The 18,578-nt window shown below is 47.7% G+C and overlaps 1 protein-coding gene across 2 annotated transcripts in view; it reads right to left on the bottom strand.

The window, feature by feature from the left end:
• SH2D4B (SH2 domain containing 4B) overlaps positions 1 to 18,211 on the bottom strand; it is an 82,866-nt gene extending 64,655 nt beyond the window's left edge. For both annotated transcript variants that reach the window (XM_041750721.1, XM_041750722.1), the window contains exon 1: positions 18,014 to 18,211. In XM_041750721.1, the coding sequence (XP_041606655.1) occupies positions 18,014 to 18,211 (198 nt within the window). The remainder of the gene's footprint in view (positions 1 to 18,013) is intronic.
• Positions 18,212 to 18,578: the final 367 nt, after the last annotated feature.

Genomic DNA, 18,578 nt, shown 5'->3' on the forward strand with positions numbered 1-18,578 from the left:
AAAGAATAGAAGAACATTAATTCAAATGGATACATGCACCCCTATGTTTATAGCAGCATTATTTACTATAGCCAAATTATGGAAATAGCCGATGTGTCATCCATCAATAGATGAACGGATAAAGAAGAGAGAGAGAGAGAGAGAGAGAAGAAAGTTATTCAATCACTTTTTTAATTTTTTAAGATATTATTTGTTCATCTGAGAGAGAGAAAGAGAGAGCATAAGCTGGGATGGGGGAGGCAGAAAGAGAGGGAGAAGCAGACTCCTTGCTGAGCCAAGAGACCGACATGGGGCTCCATCCCAGGACCAGGAGATTATGACCTGAGCCAAAAGCAGACACTTAACCATCTGAGCCACCAGGCACCCAATGTTCTTTAATCATTAAAAAAAAAAAAAAAAAGAATGAAATCTTGCCATTTGCAACAACATGGATGAGCTAGATAATATAATGCTAAGGAAAATAAGTCAGTCAAACAAAAACAAATACCGTATAATTTCACTCATATGTGGAATTTAAGAAACAAAATAAATAAGCAAAGGAAGAAAAAAAAAGGAGAGAGAGACAAACCAAGAAACATACTCTTAACTATACAGAACAAATTGATGGTTATAAAAGGGGGTGAATGGGAAGATGGGTGAAATAGGTGACGGGAATTAAGGAGGGCACTTGTCCTGATGAGCACTGGGTGATGTATGGACGTGTTGAATCATTACATTGCACATCTGAAACTAATATAACCCTGTATGTTAACTATACTGGAACTCAAAAAAAAGATATTGTGGGTCCACGAGTACTTATTATATTATTTTCTATTTTGCCTATTTGTTCAAATATTTTATAATGAGAAATATTTAAAGTTTTATTTTAAAAGATGTGACGTAAGGGGCACCTGGGTTGCTCTGTCAGTTTCTTGGTTTTGGCTCAGGTCATGATCTCAGGGTCATGAGAACTAGCCCCACATAGGGCTCCAGGCTTAGCTCAGCGTCTGCTTGGGCCTCTCTCTCCCTCTCCTTCTGCCCCTCCCCCCTGCTTACTCACGCTCTCTCTCTCTCTCTCCCCTTCTCCAAAATAAATAAATACATCTTAAGAGAAAGCTGTAACATGAATAAACTAAGTTTTCAATCTAAAACATTTTTTAAACAAAATAAGATAAAAGAAAGTTAGGGAAAATAATTAATGAAGGAAAAAGCTAATATTAGTGAAATGCAAAGCATGTATAATCCCAAACATTTGTTATTTGAAAAACGCAAAATAAGAAATCACTAGCATGCCTAATTAAGTAAAAAAGAAATAAAACAGAAAATATCGTTAGGAATTATAAAGATAACATAAAACATGGAATTATTACAAGAGAATATTATGTGCTGTTCTATGTTAATAAATTTGAAAACATAGATACAGATATAGGCATAAATGTTCATCATCTTAAGTTAGACAATGATTTCTTAGATATGACACCAAAAGCACAATGATAGATAGATAGATAGATAGATAGATAGATAGATAGATAGATAATATAAAATTAGACTTCACTGAAATTTAAGACATTTGTGTTACAAAGCACACCACCAAGAAAGTAAAAAGGCATAGCATAGGTGACTCAGTCAATTAAGTGTAACTCTTGGTTTCGGCTCAGGTCATGATCTCAGGGTTGTGAAATTGAGCCCTGAATTGGGTTCTATGGAGTCTGCTGGAGATTCTCACCCCCTTCTCCTTCCCCTGCTTGTGCACATGCATGCATGATGAGAAGAAAGAAGAAAGAAAGAAAGAAAGAAAGAAAGAAAGAAAGAAAGAAAGAAAGAAAGAAAGAAAGAAAGAAAGAAATCCATAGACCGGGAGAAAATATTTGCAAATCATATATCTGATAAGGGACTTGTACCTACAGTATATAAAAACTCTTACAACTCAATAGTAAAACACAACCCTGTCAAAAAAGCGGCAAAGGATCTAAATAGATATTTCTCTAAAGAAGATATACCAGGGGTCAATAAACTCAAGAAAAAACACTCAACATCATTATTCATCAAGGAAATCAAAATCAAAATCACAATGATCTAACTCTTCACGTCCACCAGGATGGCATTAATCAAAAACACAGATAATAGCAAAGGTTGGTGGGGATGTGGAGAAATTGGAATTCTCATACAGCTGGTGGGAATGTAAATGGCGCAACTATTTTGGAAAACAGGCTGCTAGGTCCTCAGGTGATTAAACATAAGGTGACCAAATGACCCAGCAATTCCACTCCTAGGTACACACCCAAGAGAAATAAAAACAGATGTCACACAAAAATTTATACTGAATATTTATAGAAGCATTATTCATAATATCAAAACCCTGAAAACAACCTAAATGTTCATTAAGAGATGAACAGATTAAAAAAAAAAGGTACATCTGAACAATGGAATATTAGTCAGCCATTAAAAGGAGTAGTACAGTATGGAAGGATCATGAAAACATCATGCTAAGTGCAAGAAGCCAGTCACAAAAGTCCACATATTTACATGATCCCATTCATATCAAAGCCCAGAATAGAGATATTATAGAGACATAAAGTAGATTAGTGGTTGCTAAGGACTGAAGAAGGGAGAAGGGGATTTAGGGGAGTGATAATTAAAGTGTATGGGTTTTCTTGAGGTGATGAAAATACTCTAAAATTGACTGTGGTTGCACATATTGGTGAATTTACTAAAAATTATTTAATCGTATACTTTACATAAGTGACTTGCATGGTGCATAAATTATATCTCAATAAAATTTTTAAGAAAAATTTGTTTCTACGGGATCCCTGGGTGGCGCAGCGGTTTGGCGCCTGCCTTTGACCCAGGGCGCGATCCTGGAGACCCGGGATCGAATCCCACGTCGGGCTCCCGGTGCATGGAGCCTGTTTCTCCCTCTGCCTGTGTCTCTGCCTCTCTCTCTCTCTCTGTGACTATCATAAATAAATAAAAATAAAAAAAAAAAGAAAAGAAAAATTTGTTTCTAGTAATTCATAAGCAGGGGAAAAAATCAGTTAGGGTATAAGTTGGTTAATAGTCTAAACACTGTCAACCAACTTAACCTAATTGACATTTGTAGAACACTTCACACTAGAGCAGAACTCTTTCTTTTTTGAGTGAACACAGAACATTCACCAAAGATAGATCATATTCTTAGCCATTTAAAAAAATACTCAGCAAATTTAAAATGTTTGAAGTCATCTCTGGCATTTACTCTGACCACAATGGAATTAATCTAGAAATCAATAACAAGACGTCTGGAAGAAATCCCTTCAAATATTCAGAAATAACACAATATAACTCTAAACACCCCAGGGATAAAAGAAGAAATCACAAGATGAATTAGAAAATATTTTAACTGAAGAAAAATGAAAATACAACATGTAACCCATGGAATGTAAACCAGTGCATTAAGAGAAATGTATAGCATTGAATGTTTATATTTTCTTTTAAAAGAAGTATCTCAAAAAAAAAAAAAGTATCTCAAATCAATGGTCTAACCTTCTACATTAAGACACTATAAAATAAAGAACAAATTAAATCCAAAAATAAAAGAAAGAAATAATAGAGATAATAGAAATCAGTAGAACAGAAAATGGGAAAAAAATCAGGGAAATAAAAATTGATTGTTTGAAACCACTAGTAAAATTATTAAATTTCTCACTAGACTGACTGGTCAAAATTGCAAGAAAAAACACAATTTACCAATATCAGGCATGAAAGAAGGGTCACTACTGCAGATCCCACAGACACAGGAATTTATAAAGAATTTAATGCCAATAATCTAGTAACTGAGATTAAATAAAGAAATTCTTTAAAAGACATAAAATACCAAAGTTCACTCAAGAAGAAATATACAATCTGAATAGCTTTGTGTCCAATAAAGAATTTGAATTCATACTTTAAAATCTGGCCACATGGGATCCCTGGGTGGCGCAGCGGTTTGGCGCCTGCCTTTGGCCCAGGGCGCGATCCTGGAGACCCGGGATCGAATCCCACGTCGGGCTCCTGGTGCATGGAGCCTGCTTCTCCCTCTGCCTGTGTCTCTGCCTCTCTCTCTCTCTCTCTGTGACTATCATAAATTAAAAAAAAAAAAAAAATTTAAAATCTGGCCACAACAAAACTGTGGGCCCAGGAGACACCACTGAGGAATTCTACCAAATATTTAAGGAAGAAATAATATGAATTCTATACAAACCCTTCCAAAAAATGAAGAAGAGAGAGTATTTTTCAACTCATTTTTATAAGGTCAACACTATCCTGATATTAAACTAAAGATATTTCAAGAAAACTACAAACCACTACCCCTCACAAACACAGATTTTAAAGATTTTTAATAGAACATTAGCAAATTGTATTCAGAAATATATAAAAAGGATAATGTATCATGACTATACAGGTTTAACCCAGGAATTCAAGGTTGATTCAACGTTCAAAAATCAAAGTAACTTGTCATAAGAGCTGACTAAAAAAAACTGTAATCAACTCAAAAGATGCAAAAAAACTTTTGACATATCCAGTGTCCATTCCTAATAAAAATTCTCAGCAAAATACTAATAATGGAGAAGTTCCTCACCCTAATAAAATATATCTAGGAAAAAATCTTTGGTTAATATCATACTTAATGATCAAATATTGAAATTTCATCCTAAGATTGGGAATAAGACCAGGTTGCCTGCTGTCACCACATTTATTCAACATTGTACTGAAGATCCTAACCAGTGCAATAAGGCAAGAAAAAGAAATTAAAAATGTACATATATTGGAAAGGAAGAAATAATATGGTCTCTATTTGCATATGGTATGATCACCTACATATAAAATCTTAAAGAATCTATGGGAAACACTATTTGAACTAATCGGTGATTTTTAGCAAAGTCACAAAAAATAAGGTAATCAAAACACAAATATCAATTTATATATTTTATCAATAAACAGGTAAAAATTAAATTTTAAGATACCACTTAAAATGGCATCAAAAAATATGAAATAGAGATAAATTTAACAAAAGGTGTTCTCTAATCTACAAAATGTTGCTGAGAGGGATGCCTGGGTGGCTTAGTGGTTGAGTGTCTGCCTTCAGGGCATGATTGCAGTGTCCTAGGATTGAGTCCCACATCAGGCTCCCCACAGGGACCCTGCTTCTCCCTCTGCCTATGTCTCTCTGCCTCTCTCTCTCTCTCTCTCTCTCTCTCTCTCTGTGTGTGTGTGTGTGTGTGTGTGTGTGCGTCTCATGAACAAATAAATAAAATCTTCATTAAAAAGTTGCTGAGAGAATAAAGACCTAAATAAATGGAACATTATACCTTTTCCATGTACTGGAAAATTCAACTATATTAATATGTCAACTCACCCCAAACTGGTCTACAGTTTCAATGCAATCCCAGATTCCTAGCAAGCTTTTTATAGAAATTGACAAGCTGATTCTAAAATTTATGCAGAGAAGCAAAAGTCCTAGAGTAGCCAAAACAATGCTGAAAAAGAACAAAATAAAAATAAAAATAAATAAAAGAAAAAGAACAAAATACGACTCACACAATTCAGTTTCAAGATTCACTACAAAGCTATAGTTTCAAAATTTACTATGAAGCTACAGATAGAGTGGTATTTGTGTAAGGAAGGTATATGCAGCAGTGAAACAGAACAAAGTCTAGAAATAGACCTACACATATATGGTCAAATGCTTTTCACCAAAGATGCCACGGTAATTCAAAGGAGAAAGGATTTGGGATCCCTGGGTGGCGCAGCGGTTTGGCGCCTGCCTTTGGCCCAGGGCACGATCCTGGAGACCCGGGATCGAATCCCACGTCGGGCTCCCGGTGCATGGAGCCTGCTTCTCCCTCTGCCTGTGTCTCTGCCTCTCTCTCTCTCTCTCTCTCTCTCTCTGTGACTATCATAAAATAAAAATAAAAAAAAAAAGATTTATTTATTTAAAAAAAAAAAAGGAGAAAGGATTTTTTTTCCCAGAAAATAGGACCTAGACCCATACTTTACCCCACATATATGCCCATGTTCTACCTGTCAATGAGTCGGAAAGGTAATATCATCCCCTTTACATTACAATTTCCCTCCACATAGAATGGGTGTACCAGAGATAGGATGACCAACAGTCCCGGTTTGCCTGGAACTAAGGAAATTCCCAAGATGCAGACATTTCACTTGTAAACTGGATAAAGTCTGGGTTGACCAAGCCAAGAGGTTTTACCCTAAGGAGAGATATCACAAGTTTACCCATCATAGCCAACTTCCTTTACAGCTCTGCCTTCCATAGCTCATCACTCTGAGAAGCAGCAGCCTTACCCTCCCCATGACCCCAGCGTCTTTGCTCACAGATGTGAACCAGAGCTGGGCCAATCAGACACCCACTGAATGGAATCTGAACTGAGAGACAGAAGGGGTGGGGTTATTTGATAATAATGGATCTTGGAAGTAAAGGCCAACTAGATTCAGACCTGGAATAGCATTAGGATTATCTCTAAAGATGAATAGCCTTGGGAGCTGGTGTGGTGTGCAGAGAGAAGCACCGACAGGAAACCAAGAGAAAAACAACCCTGGCTGCAGCTTCCTGATTCCAGACTATACTTGCCATTCTTGGATTCTGGGAGGTAGCTTAGGAGCATCTTCCTTTAGCCAGCATGTCCTTACCAAGGTGTCTGGCCACCCCAGCCAGACAGAGGACTTCTAGCATCTCTCACAGTAGATGCACACAGTAGGTGCTTACTACATGCAGGTAGAGTCAATTATAAGCTGTGATGGTTAATTTTACATGTCAACATGGCTAGACCACGTGCCCAGTTGTTTGGGCAAATGCTAATCTAGATGTTGCTGTGCAGATGTGATTACCATTTACAATTGGTTGACTTAAGAGCAGATTGCCCTCTGTGATGTGGGTGGGCCTCACCTAATTAGTCAAAAATCTTCAGAGTGAAAAACAGGCTTGTCCAAGAAGAAGGAATTCTGCCTCAAGACTGTAACATAGAAATCCTGCCTAAGTTTCTAGTCTGCTGCTGTGCCCTACAGATTACAGACTAGCCAGGCCCATGATCATGTGAGCCAATTCCTTAAAATAAATCTAGATTAGATGGTAGACAGATTGATAGATAGATAGATAGATAGATAGATAGATAGATAGATAGATGATAGATAAATCATAGATGATAGATCAATAGATAGATAGATGATTGATTGATAGATGATAGATAAATAGATGATAGATGATGATGATAGATGATAGATAGATAGATAGATGATAGATAAATCATAGATGATAGATCAATAGATAAATAGATGATAGATAGATGATTGATTGATAGATGATAGATGATAGATAAATAGATGATAGATGATGATGATAGATGATAGATAGATAGATAGATAGATAGATAGATAGATGATAGGTAGGTAGATAGATAGATAGATAGATAGATAGATAGATAGATGATAGATAGATGATAAATATCTCCTAAGAGGAGGGCCACTTCTGATGAAATGGTGTTTTTCAACAAATCCTACAAGGAAGGGGCTGCCCCAACACCTGGTGTGTTCTCTTAATATAAGTGCTTTTTGTTCTAAGCTGTGAACATTAATGTTTTGGGAAAAACAAACAGGAAAGAAGTCCACTAGATGAGAAATGTGCTTTTGCTAATGTTTATCAGGTTCTTAAACATACCAGGCTCTGCTGGGAGCATCTCTTTTAATCTTGCCCACAGATCTGGGATATAGGTCCTATTACCATCGTCCCCAGTGTATGTAAAAAGAAACTGAGGCTCAGGAAAGCTTGAGTAATTTGCCAGGGTCAAGTTAATAAGTGGAACACACTTACAGTTCAGAGCCAAAATTTGAATCCAGGCCCTCTGACTGCCACACGACCCACCTTTGGCGTAAAGGGTGTGCACGTTGGCATGAAGTGGCCATAAGGTGTGTTGTCAACAATGCCGGGCTGCTTACGTTGTTTATTCAGAACTGTCCTTGCCGTGGTCTGCAACAGACTTGGGGTCAGGTCACACTAAACCACCGCCCCCCACCACTCACTTTGACCTTGTGAGTGTAAAATGGCTCCTGAAGTGGCTCCCCAAGCTCCAGGCCATGTCGTCGCAGAAGGCGTGCCCTCTCCTGTGAGAATAAGGGACAAGTCCAAGATCTGCCACCAAGACCACCATGCCCCTGTCTGCTGAGACTCGGTGTCACTATCACTGCGAAATCCACAATAGCCCACCTTCAAGCCCACCCCCCCAGTCAGACACACCCCAATCAATGGGCCAGTGGGGTCTCTGGACCCCAGTCTTACTCCTTTCCTTATCAGCATAAGCATCCTGGCACAAAACGTCTATTTATCTAGAACAGCATCCAAGGCACAAAATAACCTCCAGGTCACACGGATCCCGGGGTAGGACGACTCTCTAAATCTTCAGCACCTCACGAGCCTGACTGTGAGCACCCGACGGTGGTGTCAGAAAATGGACATATCAGTGAAATGATAGGATAAAAATAAATGACCACAGGGGCACCTGGGTCCCTCAGTTGGTTAAACGTCCAGCTCTTGGTTTTGGCGCAGGTTGTGATCTCGGGGCATGAGATTGAGCCCCACGTGGGGGGCTCTGCACTCAGCAGGGAGTCTGCTTGAGATTCCCTCTCCCTCTCCATCTGCCCCTCCCGCTACAATAAATCAATCTTTAAAAATAAATTAATGAAATAAAATAAAAGACCCTGACACCTAAAGTCATATAATTTTGCAAGAAGGTGGGAGAAACAGGTGTGAAAATTGCCCCCAAGGAATTCAGATCCCAAAGCCAAATGCAAAATCTCATACCAAATGGGAAAACCATTTGCTAATTTGTACGTGAGAAAAAAACCTGGAAAGCAGTCATGCCAGCCACTTGGAGAGATTAGCTGAGGGACGGGCAGCCGTCTGCAACCTGTTACTTGGGCGCGGCTGCCCTGGGCCAGGGCTGAGAGCTGGGATCGGGTGACAGGCAGTCGGCAGATAACCAGCTGGTGGCCTTTCTCAGAAACTGCCCCTCCTGACCTCCAGCCTGGAAGGGGAGGTAGGGAGCTGGAGGAGGTAGGGAGCAGGGAGGTGGCCGGCAGGGTGGCCCCTGTGGCAAGGGGAGAGGAATTAAACGTGATCACGGCCCCTCGGGCATCCCTGGCAGCGGGCAGGAGAGGGGCTTCCCTCCCTCCAGAGCTGAGCAAACCCAGCTGCTCAAAGGCCTTGAGCTTTGGCAGCAGCCGGGGCAGGACAGGATCCGCCCGCAAAGCCCAGTTCTCTGCTAGGCCACTGAGCCCTGGCCGGCTGTGTGGCCTCAGGCACTTCTGGAACATGCAGAAATACGGGGAAAGGACAAGCTCGGCTCCCCCTTATGTGCCCCCTCAGCCGAGCTGCGGGGACCTCTCTGCCCGGGTCAGCACCAGCAGTGCTCCTGCCACACTTCTTGGCCATTTGCCTACCTTACCGTGACGACTTGCACTGGTGCGGTTACTAGTGATGTTGGGCTTTTCACTCTCTAAAAGTGCTGGCCCTGGACATGGACCCCGGAGCCCTTGGCCAGAGGGAGCCTCCTCAGTCAGCAGCAGGCCTCCCGGCTTGGGGAAGGTGGGAAGGGAGAGGGAACAAGGTGCTGAGCTACAACGGAACCAGAGGCCCACAGCCCGGGCCCTGCAGGCAGGGTGGGCCCGGAACTTTCCTCCTCCAGCCCCACAGCCACTGGGACAGGGCTCCCCCCACTGCAAGTGAAGGAACTGGGCTGCCAGGACGCAGAGTGACATCGCCCTTAGGAGCTCCCTCCCTAGCACAGCTGTCCCACTGTGAGGCAGCCCCTGGCAAGCCAGAAAATAGAGCCCCATTAGTCAAGTCCACAAACCTGGGTAGAGCACCTACAGTTGGAAGCCCACGTTGGGCCCCTCAGTCCAGGCAGGTGTAATGGAAGGGTCTGGCCCTAGATCCCAACTCTATGCCCCAAAGCACCAACAAAACACATACGATTCATACACACAAACACACACACACACACACACACACATACACACACACACACACACACACACACACACACACGGCTCTCCAAGAATTCTAACTTTTGTTCCACTGCCTAGGCCAGGACAAGGGCCCACGCCCAGCCACACACTCACAAACAGGGTGATCCCAGGCCACCCAATGCCACACCTCCAACTATGGGCAGATCACAGCCATTCATAGACTAGTCCTGCACCCACTATAACGTCACATCTTTTCCCGATCCATGAGAAGGGTGCTTATCAGCCTCCCAAGTACCAAGAGTAGCCTTTCAATGAAGGAACTGAGGGCAGCCTGGGTGGCTCAGTGGTTTAGCGCCGCCTTCGGCCCAGGTCGCGATCCTGGAGACCCGGGATCGAGTCCCACGTGGAGCCTGCTTCTCCCTCTGCCTGTGTCTCTGCCTCTCTCCCTCAATCCTCTCTGTGTGTTCTCATGAATAAATAAATAAAATCTTTAAAAAAAAAAATGAAGGAACTGAATTTCTGCCAATGGTCCTAAAACACACACACACACACACACACACACACACACACAAGGGTGATGTTTGACAGACACAGGCAAGGCCCCAACCCCCACTATGGTCAAGACTCCAAAAACATTGAGGTTGGCCAGGCCACGATGCAGCTGGCCCAGAGCTTAGGTCTAACAGTGGAGCATCTGGAAGAGGCTGAGCCAGTGTCCACAGGATCTCCATCAGAGCCGGGGGGTGCAGAGTGGGGAGGAAAGGAAAGAGGGTGCAGAGTAGCCCTTAGGTGCTCCACAGGAGCTTTCCCCGCTTGTTGAAGAAGCTTTATGAACCCTCCCAACGACCGTTGAGAAGGGGTGGTTATTCCCATTGCACAGGTGACTTTCAAAGGTCAAAACGGAGCCAAGATGAAAATCCAGGTGACCTGGTTCCATTCCACCCGGCTAGAGGCATTTCGGAAAAGGCATCAACCCAACCAAAGGGTGAAGAACTGATCAGTGACTATTATTTTCCACCCCTGAGCACCTCAGAAAATGAGCTAATAGAGCATCCCTTCGGCCGTGAAAGTCTAGAAGAATGAGCACGGTTCGCCTGCCCCCAGGTATACCCCAAGAGCTGCAGGGGCTTATCTACAAGTCATGGGTGCTAGGACACCTCTCTGGGCTCAGGTGGACAGCCCTGGGTCACCACAGACACACTTCTCGTGGTGTTTCTTCTTGCCGGACTTCTGAGCTCCCAGTAGGAAGCTTGTTGCACCCCCACAGCTCATCTGCTACCCTAACTGACCCCTCAGACCCACACTCAGCCCCAGTTTACCAAATATCTTGACTCAAGGGACTTTTTACCTCTGGTCTACCCTGCACTAATTAGTGTCCTCTACAGGAGTCTGCACAGCCTGCCTCACCCCTAGACACCTCTTCTCTCCTCCTCACATACATTCTCTGAAACAAACTCCAACATTGCCCTCCCCAGAACTGTCCCTCGAATATTTGCATACTGATGGGAAAAATGTTCTTAACAAAAGGACCAGGCGCTAGTGGCAGGTAATGTGACACCGTGAGAAACCCGGGGGAGACTGTGTCAGTGGCCTCCCCCACCGTTCCCCACACTACACAGTCCTAGACACTCTGCCCCTTGCACCCAGGAAGGGGGCTGTGACCAACAGCTCCAACTATGGTCCAGAAATCTGGGGCATCCTCTCCCCTGACTCTCCCCCACCTTTATCCTGGGCAGTCGTGGCCTCCCACATCACCCCAGTGCATCAACTGACACACTGTTGGAATTCATGAAGGAGCTGAAGAAGTCAGCGTGCCAAGGTCAACAGTGTCCCACCACGTTATGTCAGCAAGGCCACGGAGACCACACAAGACGGTGACTTCCGACATGCTGAGAACCCCCACAGTGAGGCCGATGCTGCTGGGTTGGCCAAATCCCTTGGGCAATAGGGTAGAAGGGGGAATAAAACATTCATCACTTTCCCCTCAGAGGAAAAAAAAATGTGAGGAGCAATGACACCGGTACTAAGTGAATTTAATGACCAAGTAATTATTGTCATTATGATTTGATGAAGAAACCCCTACTATAAGCAGAAGATGTAAATCTTGAAAGATCAAAGAAGGTAAATGAAATCAAACATGCTTGATTATACCAAGAAAGTCACGGAGAAAAATATTTTTAAATCCTTAAATTTCTCATCGTCAGTATATAATGTTTTATTGCTGATAAGGACAGATAAAATGGACTCAAGCACTTTTTTAAAAAATAAGGTCTTTAAAAAATATTTACGTAAGTAATCTCTATACCCAGCATGGGGTTCGAACTCATGACCCTGAGATGAAGAGTCACATGCTCTTCCGACTGAGCCATCCTGGCACCCACTAAAACAAGCTTTATTTTTTTTTAACATTTAATTTATTTATTCATGAGAGACACACAGAGAGAGGCAGAGACACAGGCAGAGGGAGAAGCAGGCTCCATGCAGGGGGCCCGACGCAGGACTCGATCCCAGGACCCCGGGATCACATCTTGGGCCAAAGGCAGATGCTCAACCACTGAGCCACCTGGGCGTCCCTAAAATGAGCTTTAAAACAGCATGTGCTCTTTAATATGACATCAAAAAGCTAGAGGGAAAAAAAGATAGAGGTAATATGCCCTAAGAAGGGGCCCTGGGTGGCTCAGTTGGGTAAGTGTCTGCCTTCTGCTCAGGTCATGATCCCAGGGTCCTGGGATCGAGCTCCGCATCAGGCTCCCTGCTCAGTGGAGAGCCTGCTTCTCCCCCTCTGCCCCCCTCGTGCTCTCTCTCACTCTCTCTTTCAAATAAATAAATAAAATATTTTACTTTATATATATTTCAGTGTGCTAAGCATCTGCCTTCAGTGGGAGGCATGGTCTTGAGGTCCTGGGATGGGGCCCCCTGTGGAGCCTGCATCAGGGTCTGCGCTTAGCAGGGAGTCTGCTTCTCCCTCTCCTTCCCCCTGCCCCTGCTCATGCTCTCTCTTTCTTAAAGAAATAAATAACATTTTTCAAAAGCAAAAAAAAAAAGCAAAGGGGAAAAAGTCATATTGGTTAAACTCACATCCAAGTCAAAATCCTGAAACAAAGAAGAAGACTGACATGAGGTATAAGTCCGAGTGAAAAGGTGGCACAACTGTCACCACTGATGTGTGACGATAGACGCAGCCCAGCTTCTATGACGCATCCCCCAACACAAGGACACTGTGACTTTCATTCTTTTGCTGAAGACCTTCAGGGTCTAGAGGAGGGAGGGGTCCTGCTGCAGAGCACATGGCCCTTCCCGTTCGTCCCCATCCCCCTGGTTCAGCTCCTGTGACACAGCTCGAGTGTGCATGCTGCACACCCACGGCCCCCTGCCGCACTCAGCTACTGGCACAGAAGCCGGCGACACTTGTAGCCTCGTGGCCCTTTCAGGCTAATGGAGGAGACAGGCCACGAACAAGCAAACATATCTATCTTTTAAAAAAGCAACAAATCAATCAATCAATCAATCAATAAAAATAAATAAAATAAAAAGCAACAAATCCACAGAGAGAGAATGCAGATCTGCTGTCACCAAGGGCTGAGGGGGGTGGGTTGGGGAGTGAGTGCTTCCTGGGTAAGGGGTTTCCTTTCTGGGCTGAAAATGTTCTGGAACTAGATGGTGGCCATGGTTGCACAACATTTTTTTGCAAAGATTTTTTATTTTTATTTTTTTAATTTAAGAGAGAGGGTGCAAGCGCAACCCAGGGGAGAGGCAGAGGGAGAAGGAGAATCTGAAGCAGAGTGGAGCTGAGTTCGAGCCCCTGGAGCCCAGGCGGGGCTCATCCCACGACCCTGAGATGGTGACCAGACACGTAACTGGCTGAGCCACCCGGACGCCCCCTATACAACATTTTGGGTGTGCTGTCACTGAAACGAACACTTTAAAATGGTTAAAATGGGAAATCTTCTGTTGTGTTAGAAACATACTGGTAGCCATGGTAGGTTGTGGAAAGCAAGCTCGCCAGGGGTGGTAAGAGAAGGACGGGGTGCAGAGCGGGTGGTCAGGGAAGAACTAAGGCCCGTGAGGATATGGGGGAGAGCACTCCCCACAGAGGGTCACCTCGGGGTGGAGAGTGGGGAGGACGGGGCACGGGCCAGCAAGAGGCATCCTATGTCTTCCGAGAACAGGGGGGGGCGTGCACGTCTGGACATGAGTGAGCTCATCGGTGTCACGAAGGTTCTTTGGCTGCCGGGTGGAGAAAGGGTTGCAGAGGGTGAACGCGGGGCAGGGGACCAGGGCCGTGCCGGGGATGGGTGCAGGGAGTGGGGTTCCCGGCAGGGCTGGGGCTCCGGGTCAGCAGTGCCCAGCAGGAGGGGGCCCTGGGCTAGGAGGCCCTGGACAGTTCCCTGGGCACAGAGAGAGGCAGACCAGGGGCAAGGAGCGGGTCTGGGGGCTGTCACTTGGGTGTGGGCAAGGCCCCCTGGTGGTGCTGAGGCTGGGCCAGATGTGCAGCCCGAGCGGCTTGATCCTGAGACACAGACACGATGCTATGGGGCCGCTCTGGTGACGCCCGGGTCAAGCCAACAGAGCGAGATGGGCCTGGGATGGGCAGGCTGCAGGGGAGGAGGGCGGAGGGGCCTGAGCCCGGCAGTGTGTGGGAGCCACAAGGAGGTGGGGGGAGCCCGGCCCTGAGCCGGCTTGTGGGTGACATGAGTGAGTGTCAGGCGGCGGGCCCAGCCAGGGGGCGGCTGGGGAACACGATGGGCTCTGGGCCCAAGACGTCCAGCCGGAACAGGTGGTCACAGAGGAACCAGTCAACACTGACAGGCACTGTGGGTCAGGCAGAAAGGACAGGTCGGTGTGGACACGTGTGCCCCGAGTCCTGTCCCAGGCGACCCCTAGGCCCACCCCGGAGAGACAGGGCCCACCGAGCAGGCCCAGAGCGGCCGGCGCTTGTGAGGCTCCTGGCGTTGGTGCGGGTTTTCAGGGGGAAGGGACACTTGCCAGAGGAGAGGATGCAGAGGTCCTGGCAACGTTGGAGGGGCTTGGCCTGAATTGAGCAGGACCACAGTTTGGAGCTTTGTACCCACAGTCTCAACGAGCCCCGTCAGGCGTCGAATCTTGTCGGAAATGTGACAAAAAGGTGAATGTGACAATGGTAGATGGGAAAACAAAGCTGAGGGTCTGTGTCTTCCACAGCAGGGAAGATTCTCACTGAGGCATAAGGTGAAAACAAAAAAGACGTGCCTGTGGGGCCAGGGGAGTGATGTGTGCCCAGCCATGAGCTCAGCTTTCCCCCAGCTCGTTTCCCTGCGGACCCCACCGGCGGGTCCAAGATCAGTAAAGCCCTCGAGATTCTGTACCTCCGTGTCCCCAGGGTTTACTGCCAGGAATGCCTGGAGAACAGAAAAGTTCTCAGGGACAGGGCACAGCCTACAGGAGCACTGGGGACAGCAAGGGCCAGTCTGCTAGGAGCTGGGAGGTGCCCCCAGAAAAGAGACAGCAGGACGGAGGCCTTAGGGGACAAGACAGGACTGGGGCGAAGCATCCACGCGGGCTCATGAGGACCGAGTAAGTTGCACGGGGAGCCCAAGGGGCTGGCACACAGCTCGGCAAAGCACAGCAGGGGCTTCCTTCCAGACACACAGGGGAATGGGGTGGCGGCGGTGCAGGCCAGGAGGAGAAAGGATGCACCCCGTGGAGCAGGTCCCCACCCACTCCTGCCCTGAGCCACCACACGGCTGCACTCCCGTGTCCCCGTGACCTGTCCACCCACGGCCGCAAGGGCCAAAGCTCTGTCCAGTTCACCAAAGTCAGCGCTTCGGGATGTTGCATAAGGGAAGGGGTAAGTGAAGAAGGGAACGGGTGAATGCATGCTCAGATCATCTGTGGAATTAGAGTCCGAGCTCAGAAGTGAACAAATGGAAAAACCTCACTCCCCAGCCCCACGGTCAAAGCCACAGGATGTGCTTCCCGACTCCACCTCTTAGCACGTAGGTGCCTTGGGGTGGATTGAGTCACTTCGTGAGCCTCGGCTTCCCCAGCAGAAACGGGGTCGCAGCACACTGTGCGTCCCAGACCTTGCTGAGGCCTGGCCAGCACCCCCCCCCCCCCCACCAGGGCTTCCCCGCCATCCACCCAGACACTTCCGCAGCCAGGCCTGAAGCAAAGAGCTGAGGCTTGAACGAGATGCCGACCTGGAGACACACACACACACTCCCCCGTGTGTTTCCCTCTCCTCTCCATTCTTTATAAATCAGAAAATTAATCACGCAGAAAAGACTCTGCTGCACCAGAAACCCAAATGAGTTTAATGTATAATTTACACATGAAAATGTAGATGTCAATGTGTGACAAATTGCCATAAAAATGTTTTTGCAGTTAAATTTTTAGGCATCTGTCTTCGTCCCAGAAGAGCCACCGTACAGACGGCGTGAGGCTCCAGGACTTGGGCCGGGTGGGGCTGCAAGCAGCCTGTCATTCTCAGGAGCTGGTGATGCAGCTGCCAGCACAGCCTGGCCCCGAAGGCCCAGCCCGGCCCCAGCCACGCGCTGCCAAGCCAGAGCTGTCCCCCTCGGGGTCCTGCTGTGTGTCTCAGCCAAAACACAGATGTACCCGTACACCAGCTGTGCGCTGGGCCAAAGGATAGAAGACAGAATGGAGTGTGGCCTCACACCCCCGTGGCTTTGAGGCCCCTGGGAGGGCCAGGCAAGCAGATGATGATAAGTGACAGGGTGGCAAGCACTTAGGGCAGGAGTGGGCACTACATGCCAAGCACCTGCCAAGATGCAAGTTCATCCCTGCTCCAGGAGCATCCCCCAAAGGCTCCAGGGGGCAGGGACTAGTCCTGGAGGAGCTTGTCAGGAGGGTGAAGTGGGGGACATTCTCGACAGGAAAAAGCACTCGTGCTCAGGCGGAGGCTAAACAGAGCAAGCCTGTCCCGATGCGTGTGAGCGTGGCCTGCTGCACGCTGCTGGGTCGCCAAGGGGTCTGCATGCCCAGCGAGATATAGGATTTTGTCCTGGATTGAAAACTTCCGACAGGCCAAGTCTACACTCCACTCTACTGAACTGTGGAGAGGCCAAGAGGAGGGCTGTTGGGGACAGGGACGAGGAGAGACGAGATGGTCCCGCCTACTGTAAAGGGCCGCATGCACATAAGGTGCCGTCCCCCGCAGGACCCCGAGTCCTCTACCAGGTCCTGACTCCTGCAGGGGTATTTTCATCCCAGGTGCACCAGCCCGCGGACTCAGGACTGCATATAAACCACCCAAAACGGGCAGCCCTGGTTGCCCAGTGGTTTGGCACCGCCTTCGGCCCGCGGTGTGGTCCTGGAGACCCGGGATTGAGTCTCCCGTTGGGCTTCCTGTGTGGAGCCTGCTTCTCCCTCTGCCTGCGTCTCTGCCCCCCCCCTTCTATGTCATAAATAAATTTTTTAAAAAAGAAAGTAAACCACCCAAAACACAGGCTGGGCCCCTGCTTCTCCTCTACACCTGATACTGCCCTTTGGGGCGGGTCATGGCGCAGGACATTCCCTGACAGCCTCTCGCCAGATGCCCAGCGAGGCTCCAGGCACAGCCCCAAGCTTCCTCTCACACGCAGATAGCAGGGAGCGGCCGGGGGCCCGGGCCGGCCCTAGCTGGGAACCACGGTGCTGGCGCGCACAAGGCGGGCAGGAAGGGCACGTCCTCGTTGCACCCTGCCCTCCTTGGTGGAACCACTGGCGAAGGTCAAGAATACGCCCTCTCCCTCTGCGAGCGATCATCGCCTGTGTCCGAGCCCGAGCTGAGATCCCACTGGTGACTTCCCCGGAACTTGGGCCTCCCACGACGGGACAAAGCCCCCCTTCCCCAATCCCATCAGGAGCTCCCTCTGCAGCCTTGGAGCCTCACAGACCTGGGGTCAAAACACAGAGGCCGGACTAGCATGGCCAGACGCTCACAGAACAAGGGTTTGAGCCCCCAGCCCTCATCACACGGGTGCTCGTTTTAAAGAACACAGCCTGGCACCAATAACTTCTCCACCTCCTGGAGGCCTGGGGCCGACCCCTCGGTGACTCGCAGCCACATACCTCGCTTGACTTTCGGGGGCCTGAGGCCCTCCGCCTGGGCCAGGGCCTCCCACGCCTCGCGCTCCCTCCAGCGCCTCAGCTGCTCCTCTCGCATTTTGTAGAAGAGGATGTGCTTCTGCACATCACTGAGCTCGGCCAGGAGTTCGGGGTCGATGTACATGTCATGAAGGATCTGCTGCAGCATGATGTCCTCCGGAGTGCACCCCTCAGGGCAGCCAGCCAGGGAAGCCCTGACAGGTGGGACACCCCAGGCCACTCCTCACCCCCGGCTCGTCACTGCAGGACCACTCGGGGAGCCCCTTCTCTGTGTCGCATCGTCACTCTCCCTCAGCTCCCAGCCAGGGACAGACTCATCTCCCCTGCCCGGGAAGCAATGGGGGCCAGGCAGCAGGAAGCCAATTGGCAGCCGGGACCCTGCAAGGGGTGGGGGGCAGGCATCAGGAGCAATCTAGTCCTCCTGTCGGGTCACAGGGAGCCACATCCCAGCAGCGCCCGTGTCTTGGCTTCCCCTGGGGTTCAGGGCCAACAGGGAGGGTCAGAGCCTCCAGCTC

Source organism: Vulpes lagopus, chromosome 3 (assembly GCF_018345385.1).
Source record: "Vulpes lagopus strain Blue_001 chromosome 3, ASM1834538v1, whole genome shotgun sequence".
NCBI classification, from domain to species: Eukaryota; Metazoa; Chordata; class Mammalia; order Carnivora; family Canidae; genus Vulpes; species Vulpes lagopus.